Source organism: Physeter macrocephalus, chromosome 2 (genome assembly GCF_002837175.3).
Source record: "Physeter macrocephalus isolate SW-GA chromosome 2, ASM283717v5, whole genome shotgun sequence".
NCBI classification, from domain to species: domain Eukaryota; kingdom Metazoa; phylum Chordata; class Mammalia; order Artiodactyla; family Physeteridae; genus Physeter; species Physeter macrocephalus.
This window is the reverse complement of record NC_041215.1, coordinates 75,643,360-75,657,863: the sequence shown is the minus strand read 5'-3', so window position 1 is coordinate 75,657,863 and position 14,504 is coordinate 75,643,360. Positions and strand designations below refer to the sequence as shown.

Here is a 14,504-nt window from a genome sequence, read left to right as displayed (position 1 = left end):
AAAGTGAATATCCAATAATAGAGAGGTGGCTGAGTAAAGTACTTCATTATGGGCTATTATGAGCTTTCCCTCCCTTCCCTCAAATAAAGAAACGGAAGGAAAACAACAAATTAGAGCAGTGGTTCTCAACTCTGGCTGCACATAAGAATCAGCTGGGAACTTTCAAAAGGTTCCTATGCCTGAGCCCCACTCACAGAGACTCTTCTTTAACTAGTCTATAGTGGATCCCAGGCACAGGATCCACTATATTATTTTAAGGGGGATACAATGATTCTAATGTGCAAAGTTGAGTACTACTGAATCAGAACTACTAGAGAACACCTGGAGGTATTACTGAGGTAGAGAGCAGCAAAAAGTGATCCCATTTGGTAAAGCAAACAATGATCAAAATCAAGGGAGAAAGAAAGGGGGAGAGGGGAGAAGGAGGGGAAACCTGATATGAACATATAATTGTAGTATGTTTGTATATGATTATATAAATACAGAGAAAAGCACAAGAATACACAAACCAAGCTGTAATCATGGGTCATGGAAGAAGAAAAAAATAATATGGATTAAAAATATTTATACTGGGCTTCCCTGGAGGCGCAGTGGTTGAGAGTCTGCCTGCCGATGCAGGGGACACGGGTTCGTGCCCCGGTCCGGGAAGATCCCACATGCTGCGGAGTGGCTAGGCCCGTGAGCCATGGCCACTGAGCCTGCGCGTCCGGAGCCTGTGCTCCACAACGGGAGAGGCCACAACAGTGAGAGGCCCTTGTACCGCAAAAAAAAAAAAAAAAAATTTATATTAATCCCGTGTATATGACATTGCATATATTGCATATATATGCAAGCACATGTGTGCATAATGATATCTGGGATAAAAAGAGATCTACAGATACTAATTTGCAGGGATATTCATGATACATTGTTAAGTTTTTTTAAAAGGAAGCTGTACCCCAATGTTCATAGCAGCATTTATAATAGCCAAGATACAGAAGCAACCTAAGTGTCCACTGACAGATGAAATGGATAAAGAAGATGTGATATACATACACACACACACAAAGAATAATATTCAGCCATAAAAAAGTGAAATCTTGACCTATGCAACAATATGGATGGATCTAGAAGGTATTATGTTAAGTGAAGTCACAGAAAGACAAATAACTGTATGACCTCATAAGTGGAATGTAAAATAACTGTACGACCTCATAAGTGGAATGTAAAAAAAAACAAAACAAAATGAAAACAGAATCATAGATACAGAGAACAAATGGGTGGTTGCCAGAGGGAAGGGGAGTGGGGAGTGGGAGGTAAAATAGCTGAAGGGGATTAAGAGGCACAAACCTTCAGTTATAAAATAAATAAGGCAGTGGGATGTTATATATAGCATAAGGAATCTGGTCAATAATACTGTAGTAACTTTGTATGGGGCAGATGGTTACTAGACTTAAAATGATCATTTCATAATTTATGCAAATATCAAATTACTATGTAGTACACCTGAAACTAACATAATATTGTACACTAACTATATTTCAATTTTTTTTAAAAAGGAAGCATGGGAATTCCCTGGCAGGCCAGTGGTTAAGGCTCTGTGCTTCCAATGCAGGGGGCATGGGTTCGATCTCTGGTCAGAGAACTAAGATCCCACATGTCGCGCTGTGCAGGCCAAAAGAAAAAAAAAAAAAAAAGGAAGCAAACTGTACAGCATTATATACAGTAAAATTTTATTTCAGGAAAAACAAATAGAAACAAAATGTATTCATGTGAAAAAAGAAAGCCTGTTTATAATGGTTTATCCTGGAGGGGTGAGATTTAAATGGGAAGGTAGGAAGAGATGATAAGCTTTGCTTTCATACAGTTTTGTATGATATGTTAAGCATATTTTTTTAATGTCTTGGATTGGTATCAGTGGGTCTTATTTATGGAACAAATAACCAAAACATAACTTACATTTATGGGCTGTATTTCTTTTTTTTTTTTTGAAATATACCACATCACAGATGACTGACTTGAATGACAGATGCAGCACCATCCCTCAAAAGTGAACAAATTTACAACCAGAGCAACCAACATAAAAAGTATTCTATCCATGAGATCTGCTTTCTAATTTAAGTGAAAAGAAATTCAATTAGTTTCTATTTAGTTGAGAGAATAAGAATTTCACAAGTTAACACAGCAAAATTTACAATAATTTATAAAATAATAACATAGATGCAACAGCCATAGATACATAGGACTAATGCACTATATGCATTCCAATGTCACAAGTAGATTGGTCCTACCTAAAACAGAGCAAGTCTACAGCTGTTCCTGATTCCAAGGAAATGTAAGAATATAAAAGAGGCTAATTTATGACAGAATCAAACCCTAAAGCAGCAAAAAGATATGTCAGGGAATAAGAAGTAGTTAAAGATATAAACAGCATCCTTTTTCATAATAAGAGAAGTGCTAATTAAAATTAGACCAGAGAGCACTTCTTTTCACCTACCAGACTAGCAAAAATACAAAAGTTTGACAACATATTCTAATGACAAGTACGTAGGGAAATTGATCCTCTGACACACTGTGGATGGGAATGCAAAATGGTACAACCCCATAAGGGTAATTTGGCGATATCTAGCAAAATTACACATGTGTTTACCCTTTGACCCAGCAATCCCACATCTAGAAATCTATCTTACAGATATATTATCAAAATACAAAAAGATACATGCACAAAGATATTCATTGCAGTACAACTTGTATAACAAAAGACTGGAAATTACCCAAATGTCCAATAATAGAAGATCATTTGAATAAACTATGGTGGGGGGGTGTGGTATTGTGGGGAATCTACTATACAGGTAGAAAAAAGAATAAAGAACATCTCTATACACTGCATGATGAGTTCTCCAGGATATAATGTTAAGTGAAAAAAGCAAGGTAGAAGAATTATACATAGTATGTTATCATTTACCTAAGAGGGGGACACTTGGGATGTAATTATTTTTATGTCTCAATATATATATATATATATCTCCAACCCCCTTTCTTATGTAAATTATTAAAAAAATAAAAGGATAAACCTCAAATTGAACTGTATTATTATATATATCTCTCCAACCCCCTTTCTTATGTAAATTATTAAAAAAATAAAAGGATAAACCTCAAATTGAACTGTATTATTAAATAGCAAAATAAACAGCTCCCTCCACAACTAACAACAATAAGAGGTCAACCAAATCCTGATCTATGCCAGCTCCTGCTTGGACTACCCCACTTTCCAAATGAAATCTTAAAGGATGGGTACTGTGGACAGCTACTATTTCTATCTACCTAGTATCTACTGTCCTATCTGCTAACAGCAGGACTCAATTTTTGCTTAGAGAATCATACCATCACCACCCACTTTTGATTCATATGACTGGAGTGGGGCTGACCTTATAACTAGGCTAGACTAATAGAGTCACACCAAGGATTTTTGTTTCAGCTACTGGAAAAGAAGTATTCTTTTCATTCTGGTTTAAAAATAAATAAATAAAACTTTCCAAACACAATGAATATCCCTTCTATCTTGTACCTTGTGCCTCAATCAATCAATCAATCATCAGTCTATTAATTCTTATTTTGCAACTATCCTCATAACTGTCCCTTTCTATCTCCAGGCTACCAACTTGGGGGAGTAGGGGAGGGGAGGGACTTAACTCTGCTCAATTTGCTTCAAATATTAAGAAATAGTAAAGAGCAGGCAAAGCTTGTTGATTAACAGCCCAGACTCTACCATTTACTACTGTATAATCTCAGACAAATTTCTTAACCTAAATTTAGGCATCTTTATCTGGAATACTACCATCTATCTCATGGGTCTATCAGGACAAATAAGTCAATATACAGAATGTGTTTAGCATAGTTCTGGTTACACAGTTAACATACAAAAATATATATCATCATCATCATCATCCCCCAAAATTCATACCTTAGACCCAGACCCAAAATACAGACAAGGTTTTGTATATACAATGTTTATAAATAATTTAAAAAATTGTAAAACTAAAGTCCAATTATGATGGGATAATTAAGTAAATTATAGAATAAAAGTAATAATAGTAAATAGTCAATGCTTATAAACACTTATTATGTGCCAAGCACTCTGTTTTAAGTGTTTTAAGTGTACTAATACATTCAATCTTCACAACAACCCTATGAGGTAGGCAGTATAATAATCCCTTTTTAACTATGTGGAAACCAATGTAGAGAGAAGTTCAGTAAATTACTCCAGGCAATGGAGTGGCTGCAATATGAACTTGGCAGTAAGGCTCCAGAGTCCATGATGATAACCACTACCTGCTACCTCTCCAACAAAGTAAAGCCTTTAAAAATCATAGTTACCAGGAGTTTTAATAATAATATAGGGATATTTTTATGCTAAAATGTTGAGCAAGAAGACATGAAACCAAATTGTACTACGCAGTATCATCTGTAATGTACACGTCTTATGGACGGTGGGATTAGGGATAAAATTCATCCTTCTTCATGTTTTTCTGTACCATATAACTTCTACAATTAAATGTAGTATGTTTAAGATAAGAAAATAATTTCCAAAATAAATTTACTCTATATTAAGCATCTAAACTCTCACTTGAAACAATTATGTTGGATTTCAGTAGTCATATCTATCTGATAAGCCTTAATGAATCAAGGTCTAACATCATGACTTCTATACCTAGATGGCTAGTAAAAACAAATAATGGGGTATAGTAATCAGGAGACAAAGACAGAGGAATTGCAGAGGGAGTCTTTTCATATAGAAAATCTGATAACTACAAAAAGGCATTATCAACATATAAGTAAGAGTACTAATCACAGAGTAGAAATCTGTTGCATTCAGAGAGAAAAGCATTTGTCCTTACATTTTTACCTAATGATGTACAATATTTGATTAGAGGACTTGTAAAGTACTGTATGTTATAAATTCGAAATACTCTACATGTTATGTTACTAGACTAGAAATCTTGGGAGAACATCCCTCATACACAAAGATAAAGGCAAAATAAGAAAGAAGCAACTACAGAATGCTTACATTTACAACACAGATGGGAAATAAGGCAAGAAGACAAAAGGTATTTGACAAATAAAGCAGAGGACTGGACTGAGATTAAATTGTGTCTGTATTACTGCTAAATAGTACCTCAGGTGTGGGCCCTGCTTCATGTGTTAATAATATTATAATACATAATATCAGATGTAAATGAGCAGAGTAATCAGAGGCAGTGAGACATATGACTCTGTAATTTTTATCTTGAGCGATGTATGAAAATGGGATCTCAAACAGGTTCTAGGGGTCAAACAGATCTCTTTGAGAAAGGAGTGAGTTATAAATAAAAGGAATATGCCAATGTGAATGGTCCAGAATCCCACTGGCATGGCCATAACCAACACAAATAAACCAAATGCTCATGAATCTATATTACCTCACCTGTCACCACTGCAGCATGCAAGAACCGGGACTAGGAGAGAGCGGAGCCCATTATCCTGATGGCTTCTGGGAACTGCCTCTGTTTGCTAGCAATCATGTCTGCCTGATCCCTCAATTGTTGTTCCTGTGCCCTGGCTACTGCCAAAAAAGATCAAACCTTCCAAAAAGTAGTAAGATTTAGGACAGCGAGTCAATAACTTTGCAGACTAATGACATTCGAATATATGATTGTGAACATTAACTGGTTCCTAAGCATTGCTTATCAATTTTTATACTTAGCCTGGGTGAGCAACATCTCCCACTCGCATCAGCAGCTATTCCAAACCTCAGGTGGCATTCTTTTCACTTAGCAGAACTCACGTTTTACTTAGCCCTGAAAACTGAAGCAACTGAGTGATCACCTGAACTTGCCACTTCCCCTGCCCCTAATGGAACTTATCTCTATCTCCATCCTCTCTTTCCCGCTTCCCTCCAGTCTCCTCAGGAAATGAGGTGGCCATTCTCCTATTCAAGACAATACTACCTAACCTCCTCTGGATACTTTGCTTAATCAATTCCTTAGAAAACTGTTTTTGTTCTATCTCACATGGGAGTGGGAGGCAACAGATAAAAACAATTTCTAAAAGCAGTATTAACTAAGCTTTTTTTCTTAGTTCCTAAGGTTGCCAACAAACAAACCAAACTGTACATCAAACTGGTTACACTACCTCCCCCAAAAAGACTGCTCTCAAGTGACTTCGGAACACAGAGCTTTTGACTATATACCCTAAGTAGAATTACTGAAGGACAAAATGATCTGTAAACAATTTTAAATTTTTTAAACTTAATTCAATGATTTCATTGTTTAACATAATATCCAGGCTGGTATTTGAAGCTATTTACTTTGAAAGAAAAAGTAATTTTCTTACATATGATGTATTGTGCTTGAGTAGGAGAATATACTAATCCTAGGACCCGTATGTTGAAGTATTTAGGAGTAAAGTGTCATGATGTCTATAACTTACTTCATTTAGTAGAGACAGACAGAGAGGGAAAGAACAAATAAAGAAAAATGTTAACTAGGGGAGGGTTATAGTGGTACATGGGAATTTATACTACTATTCCTTTAGCTTTTCTGTATGTTTGATATTTTTCATAAGAATAAACAGCATGTGTGAAATTAACTCATTTTGGTTTAAAAAAAAAAAAAGCATTTATATACATATATACTCAGAAAAAGATTTGTAAGGATACAGCCTAGGTTGGGAAATGTGATAGTAAAAATATAATATTATTTTCTTATTTTTGATTATATGTGTTTTCTAAGTTTCTATAATAAAAATTTAATGTTTTTGTAATAACAGAAATTTTAACTTCATATATTATAATAACAAATATAAGTATCTAATCAAGATTGCAGACTGAGCACAGGCTTTTGTCTCCATTCCTTCTAAAAAACCACTGAAATAAAAGTAGAGAAATACATAAAGAAATATTTCCCCAAGAATATAGAAAAAGGATGGAGTTGTGGAAGAGAGTTTCACCAACCAACAAATAAGAAATGTCAATAAAATTTCCAAAAGATTGGAGGAGATGGAGACATGCTGACAATGAAAGAAAGTCATAAAAGCTGCAACCACTTATGTATTATGAGAAAGTTACAGAAAGGAAGAATTGATCTGTCCGTTAGAAGAATGTCAACTCTGGGCTCATAATCAGTCAGTGAGGCAGAGGATAGGAGTCATAAGTATTAAGTCATTCTAAAAACAGAGTAATTAATCAAAAGTCTATATACAGAACTTCACTACTCAGCACCCCAATTCCCTCCCCAACTTTGATTGACAGAGCACTCAGATAATTTGACATTTACCTCACGGAGGAAAAAAAGACTATCTTTCTCCAGAGGAACTGAACAAGTCACTTGGACAGCACTGGGGTTTCTAATTGAGTGTTAACATCTGGGGACCCAAACAGAGTAGTCTGCAGTCCTCTCACCAAAATCTAAGTCTGACAGTCGACACGCCTCATCCATACTTACACTAAAGAGAATTATTAGAATCAAACCTACTTAGACCTCAGCAGGGTAAACTCAAATTAACTACCCAGACCACCTTTCCAGGAGAGTCAAGGATTATCAGGCAAATGAGGAAAACTAACAACATGAAAGACATAAGTAATTCAGAAGGATAAAGGATAATTGAGAAAGAGAGACAGACATTCAGAAAGATTTGAGAAAAAATTCTACAGACAAAGTAAGACCAAGATATTGAAGAGAAGACACCTCTAAGCATGTAAAGCAAAAAGAATACATGATATAAAAAAGACATAACTGATGAACCTAGTGGTAGGGCAGGAATAAATATGTAGACGTTGAGAACGGACTTGAGAACACGGGAGAAAGGGGAGGCTGGGACGTAGTGAGAGAGTAGCATTGACATACATATACTACCAAACGTAAAATAGATAGCTAGTGGGAAGCAGCCACATAGCACAGGGAGATCAGCTCAGGGCTTTGTGTCCACCTAGAGGGGTGGGATAGGAGGGTGGGAGGGAGACGCAAGAGGGAGGGGATATGGGGATATATGTATGCATATAGCTGATTCACTTTGCTGTACAGCAGAAACTAACACAACATTGCAAAGCAATTATACTCCAATATAGATGTATAAAAAAAAAAGACATAAAAGATTAAAAGATCAGTCCAGGAGATCCAATATCCAAGTAGTGAGAGTCCCACCAAAAGAGAATAAAGAAAATATAAGGAGAAAAGTATTACAATAGTTTTCTATTGCTGTTTCACAAATTACCACCAAATTCAGTGGCTTAAAAAAACATTTATCATCTCACACAGATTCTGAGGGTCAGGAACCTGGGAGCAGCTTAGCTGATGGTTCTGGCTCAGCACCTGTCATGAGATCGCTATCAAACTAACAGCTGGGCAGTATTCATCTGAAAACTTGAATGGGGCTGGCAGTTTCACATCCAAGTTCACTCACATGACTGTTGGCCAGAGGTCTCAGTCCCTAACCACACAGGCCTTTCCATAGGGCTGCTCACAACATGGCAGTTGGCTTTCCCCAGAATGAGTAATCCAAGAGAAAGAAAAGCCGTCAAGAGAGAAGCCATAGTATCTTTCATAACCTAATCTCAGAAATGACATACCATCACTTCTGCCATATCCCAGTGATCATGTATACCAATTCTGGCACAATGTCAGAGAAGACTACACAGGGCATAAATACTAGGAGGTATGGATCACTGAGGGTCATCTTGGAAGATGGCTATACTAATTATCAAGAAAATCATAGGAAAAAATTTTCTCAGAGCTTCTGATACATGAATCTTCAGACCGAAAAGGTCCATTAAGTACTAAGGAGAATGAAAAAAGATCCACCTAGATACATATCATAAAACTTCAGCTCTCTAAAGATCAAACAATTATAAAAGTGTCACAGGAAAGGGAAAAAAATGCTTACCCACAAATGAATAAGAATCAAACTACCACCATACTTCTTATCAAATTAATGGCAAAAGACAAGGGAGTATTTGCTTTAACAGTTGTAACAGAAAATGTGTATCAACGGGGAATTTTATGTTCATTCAAATTAACAATCAAGCATGAGAGCAAACCAGAGTTCCATCTGGAAATATAAAGAATCAGAAAGTTTAGCTTCCAGCACAAGCATTATTGGGAATACACTTGAGGCTGCACTCCAATAAACAAGACTCCCAGAAAGACATAAGAGGCAGGAAACCCCAGATCAACATAAGAGGAAAATCCTAAGGTAATGGCTGCAGGGCATGCCTACAGAGCAAATGGACCAGACTGGAATAGAATTCCATGCAAAGGACAGTATGATTGAGTGGGCAGAATAATAGGGATATCATAAAGGCATATTAGTTAAAAAAAAAGGCAGTTGGAAACTTCAGGAGAAACAAAAGACAACATAACAAAGTAATGGCCCAAACAGAAAAGGCAGTTGGAAACTTCAGGAGAAACAAAAGACAACATAACAAAGTAATGGCCCAAACAGAAATGAATAAAGGTTGGTATGGTTTTAGCAATTGCAAGACTGTGAGAAAAGAGGCTATATACTAAATACAATCTCCTTAAAGTGTGCTAGGAGTCAGGCCACTGGACTCAAAAAAAGTAAATGAATACTAGGTTATTTTTCAGCCCTGTATTCAACAACATTCAAAAAGTTAACTGTTTTTCAACCTTTAGAATAAACCTTTGGATGGAAGACTTGACTGCAACTGCAAAACAAAATGTTGGCAACCTTAATTTAAAAGAAAAGAACTAATAAAATGCAGAAGGTGGAGATAAGGAAAAGAAAAATGAAAAATAGGGGAGCATATTAGTTCATTTTATATGAAGAGATATGAAGAAACTGGCTATAGATAGGACACTTAATAGAACACTTAATTGTAGCACTTATTACAATTATCTTTAATCTGTAAAAACCAAAAAATATACATAATTATTAATTTTTGGAAAGAAGGAAAAGAAAACACAATGGAAAAAGTAAAAGCAGTGTCAATCAACTAAATCCTCATATTTCTTATAAGAAAGTCAACTGATAGCAAGTTAATCCAATAAGCAGAATTTAGTATATGTTACATCAAAGTTATGTCCTGAACATAAACTCTACGGTTGATGGTTCAGAACACATTATGCTAAATCTGGACTGACCTTCCTCTTCACACCTCTTCTGAACATTAGTTATATATTGAACATTAGTTAATACATATATATAACTTTAGTTACATGTGCTTATGTGCATGAGACTGTATTTGCATGTCTGAATGCACATATGTGTACATATTTTAACTAAAGGCACAACTTCAGTGTATTTTCTTTCAGCATTTTTGTCTAAAAGTTAAGGGAGAGAGAGAGAGAGAAATCAATGAAATGCAAGTAATAGTCAGGGAAGGGAGTATCCTGGTTAATTGAAGACTGAGATTAATTGAGATTTAATCTATTTCTCCTACGTTTGTAAAAGATTATTCATAGCAATCTACCATCACACAGGAAAATGGCATCCTCTCTCATTGTACAAATGCTAATGCTAATCCTAATGGAAGTGAGGAGTGCATCTGATTTTATGAAATAGTGAAGGGGTGGGCAGCAGGAAGAGACACTGAAAGTATCTGAAAACTATTTTAAGGATCTTAGAATAATTTCACAGGAACAAATCAGAATAAGTAAATTCATACTGATGAACCTCACAAATCTAAAGGACAGTTTAAAAGAAGAAAGCAGCAGGAGAATACTGTATTACTACCATCAGGAAGAACTTTCTAACAACTGTAGCTACTCAACAACAGAATGGACTGTCTATAATAAAGGTCTGATCTTCCATCACTCTATTGTTTAAATAAAGACCAGAAATCATCTGTCTGTAATGTTAAAAACTGGTGGATGATTGGATTAGATAACCCCTAAGGTAATAACTGTAAGTGTAAGTATGAGAGTTCTAAACTAATAAATTTTGACTTACCAACATCCATTGCAGTTTCCATGAAGCTTTTCTGTCGTGAAGCAAATTCTGCAAGCAATTTCTGCTGCCTCTCTCTGGCCTTTTGTCGCCTAGATTAAACAGAAATAAACTGATAAGTACCAGACATGCTTAAGACATACCTACTATCTTTCAGGAGTATATAATGTATGAAAGGCCCCCGGCACACAGTTAAGAACAACCAATTTTCTGTACTATGTATTAAATTTCAGGTAAAATTTTCTTGTCCTTAAAAGGATTCTGCTGCTTTAAAATAGTTTGAAAATCACTAGGCTTAAGTAGATAAAAATAAAAGCCACGATTTACTTTAAAATGTGAAATAATAATTAAAGTAGATAGAAAATTTGGATGTCCAACAACACAATTTCCTAAATATATGTCAGTTCATAGTAAGAGCAAGAAGAGTTTTAGCTAGGAATCCACAATTTAACGCCAGGTACAAATAATAGCTAATTCATTGCTAGAAGAAACTATTATGTTAAGCTATGGACAGAATCTAAAAGATAAGAATAGTCAGATTTAGGGGACTTCCCTGGTGGTCCAGTGGTTAAGAATCCGCCTTCCAGTGCAGGGGACGCAGGTTCGATCCCTGGTTGGGGAACTAAGATCCCACATGCTGCGGGGCAACTGAGCCCGCGCGTTCTGGAACCCACACGCCACAACTAGAGAGAAGCCCGCACACCGCAACAAAAGATCCCATGTGCCAAAACTAAGACCCGATGCAGCAAAAATTAATTAATTAATTAATTTTTTAAAAAAAGAATAGTCAGATTTACTGTTACGTTAAGAACAGGTCTCTTCCTAAAAGAAATATCAAAAAGCCAGGAAGTTTTCCAGTTTCTACCAGGAAATATTCCAAGTTTAGTTTATTTTGTTTGAAGTAAAAGAATATGAAAGAGTCTCAAATACAAGATAAAGATAAAACTATATTCCAAATCTAAGCATAAATATTCCTTTGGATTAGTTCACTTTATTCTATTTATTAATTATCCCTTATCTACTTCCAAAGAGCATTTTAATTTGAGGCTAGTTGAAAAAGAAAAAAAATGACTATAACATAAGTATAAGAAAATAAAAGTAAACTAATAAAGACAGGAGATAGGTTTCCCTACATTTAAAGATGCTAGAAATACTAATAAGCATAAAATTCTACCCCCAGCAAGGTAAGGTTAATATAGTAATTCAAAACAAGAGAGGAGGGAGAGGAAGAAGGAAAAGGTTAAAAGGTAAGTTATATATTAACTCATTGGGAGAGACAAACTTTTTACTTGAACTAAACTCAAAAAGGGATTTATCATAGCCCATGATACAAAGGACATTAAAAACCTAATGTATGGAGAATACTATAGCAGTTTCTTTTAGTGACCATTTATTATATCTATATACTACAAAAGAATTTTATTAAACTGAGATTCTATGAAGCAATTTCTATGGGAAACATAAAAGAACTCTGCTATTAATCTGAAATGATTAAAGGGTATAGAATATAGAATTTAGAAGAATGGAATGCTGATGGTAATTTTTAGATTATTCACACATCCACTCCGACCCATTTAGTGGAGATAATCAAACATCTATAAAATCAAGTACTGTGGTCCAGCTTACCATGAAAAGTTACATATTTTTGCCAATAAAGTTCAAGAGACTTTTAACACTCCTTTTCTAACATTTACTTTAAATGTAATTTAGGGCCCACTTAAGAAAACTCACTTTATTACCTATTTTATAAATACAACTCATTTTTTATATTATATTTTATATTTTAAGCCAGTATATTATTATCCAGGTTGATCATTCACCTTACTCATCAAACTGGACTCCCAATGACATTAGCCATTTCAAAAAATTAAAAACCACTCCTGTGCTCTCTTTCCTTCCTGAATGTGGAAGGTGGCATAGTGGCCTAGGACAGGGTGTCAAGACCCAACAGCCTCGCACAGGAGGGCATTCGTGTGGGGGAAAGTTACAAGAAATTGGTTACATACAAGGGAATTAATAAAAAATTAATACATATTAAGGATTATAGGGGCCAGGTTTCTCACTATGGGAGGAGAGAGTTGCAGTTATGAAAAGAAGGAAAAGAAGAAAAAAATCCTACAGTGTTGGATTAGAATTGGGATTATCAGGTTGAACTCATAGTCATAGTTTTTAATAACTCTCTCTCCCCTCCCTTTATGCCCCCCCCATACACACACACTTTGCCCACTAAGAGGGTCTGTGAATGAGCTCATTAGAATGAGCACATGGACTGTGGTTTCTAAATAAAATTCTTTACTAAAAGGAACCAGGACTCTTTGGAGAAATGGCTAATACCAAACACAAGATGAACCTGGGCTATCTTCTTGGCCCAGAAAATAATTGAAAATGCTCAAAGAATGGTGGGGAGAAATCCAAGGAACACAGAAACCAGCTTGAAGGGACTCCCACTGATCAAATCTAGAACAATTTGAGCATCAAAATGATTAATAAGCATGAAGTTATAACCCACAAAATAAAATAGGAATCCATAACTCCAAACTGATATAAGTAAATAAATGAATAAACTGAAAGTTGATGGAGAACAGGATATTGCAGCATCTCAAAGTATCTCCCCACAAATTACATATTAATTACAAAGGGGGGGAAAAAGAGAGGAAAGTTACTAAGGGTAACTTGACAGTGAAGAAGTCTAACAGACACCCTCATAATCAAGTGATCAAAGTTAATCACCAGTAATGAAACAAATTAAAATCATGTGACACCTGATGGGATGCAGTCAAAAGAAAACAGCAACACTTCCTTTTTTTTTTTTTTGGCCAGGCCGCGCAATTTGCAAGATCTTAGTTCCCCAACCAGGGATTGAACCTGGGCCATGGCAGTGAAAGCCCAGAATACTAACCACTAGGCCACCAGGCAACTCCCCAGCAACACTTCCTTGATATTCCTCTCAAAGGTGCATCACCTGAATCCAAACATAATGGGAAAGGAGACAAGCCCAAACTGAGGGACATTCTACAGTGTCTATTGCTCTATAATCTTCAAAAGTGCCAAGGTCAAGAAAATAAAGGAAAAACTGAGGAAACTATTCCATGCTGAAGGAGACCAAAGAGACATGACAACAAAATGCAATGAGTTATTCTGGACTGGATCTTTTTGCTCTGAGACACGTTACTGGGACAACTGTCAAAACTTGGGATCTAAGGATTTTATCGTACTAAATAAAATGTTGATTCCCTTATTTTGAAAGGTGTATTCTGATTAGGTAAGAAAACAACCTTATTCCTAAAAAACACGCACTAAAGTATTCCAGGGTAAAGCAACTTACCCTGAAATGATCCAGGAAGTTCTTTGTATTATCCTTGAAACATTTCTGTAAGTTTGAGATTTCTTCAAAATAAAAAGGTTTTAAAAATTAAACCCATCCTCAAAGGACAAAAATTTGTCATCAAGTAAGAAATGGAAACAAAAATGTGCCGTCGGGCTTCCCTGGTGGCGCAGTGGTTGAGAGTCCGCCTGCCGATGCAGGGGACGCGGGTTCGTGCCGCGGTCCGGGAAGATCCCACGTGCCGCGGAGCGGCTGGGCC

The 14,504-nt window shown here is 35.9% G+C and overlaps 1 protein-coding gene across 8 annotated transcripts in view; it reads right to left on the bottom strand.

Moving 5' to 3' along the window:
- UBR3 (ubiquitin protein ligase E3 component n-recognin 3) overlaps positions 1–14,504 on the bottom strand; it is a 229,007-nt gene that overhangs the window by 84,676 nt on the left and 129,827 nt on the right. For all 8 annotated transcript variants that reach the window (XM_055088455.1, XM_055088442.1, XM_055088451.1 and 5 more), the window contains one exon: positions 10,924–11,012. In XM_055088455.1, the coding sequence (XP_054944430.1) occupies positions 10,924–11,012 (89 nt within the window). The remainder of the gene's footprint in view (positions 1–10,923; positions 11,013–14,504) is intronic.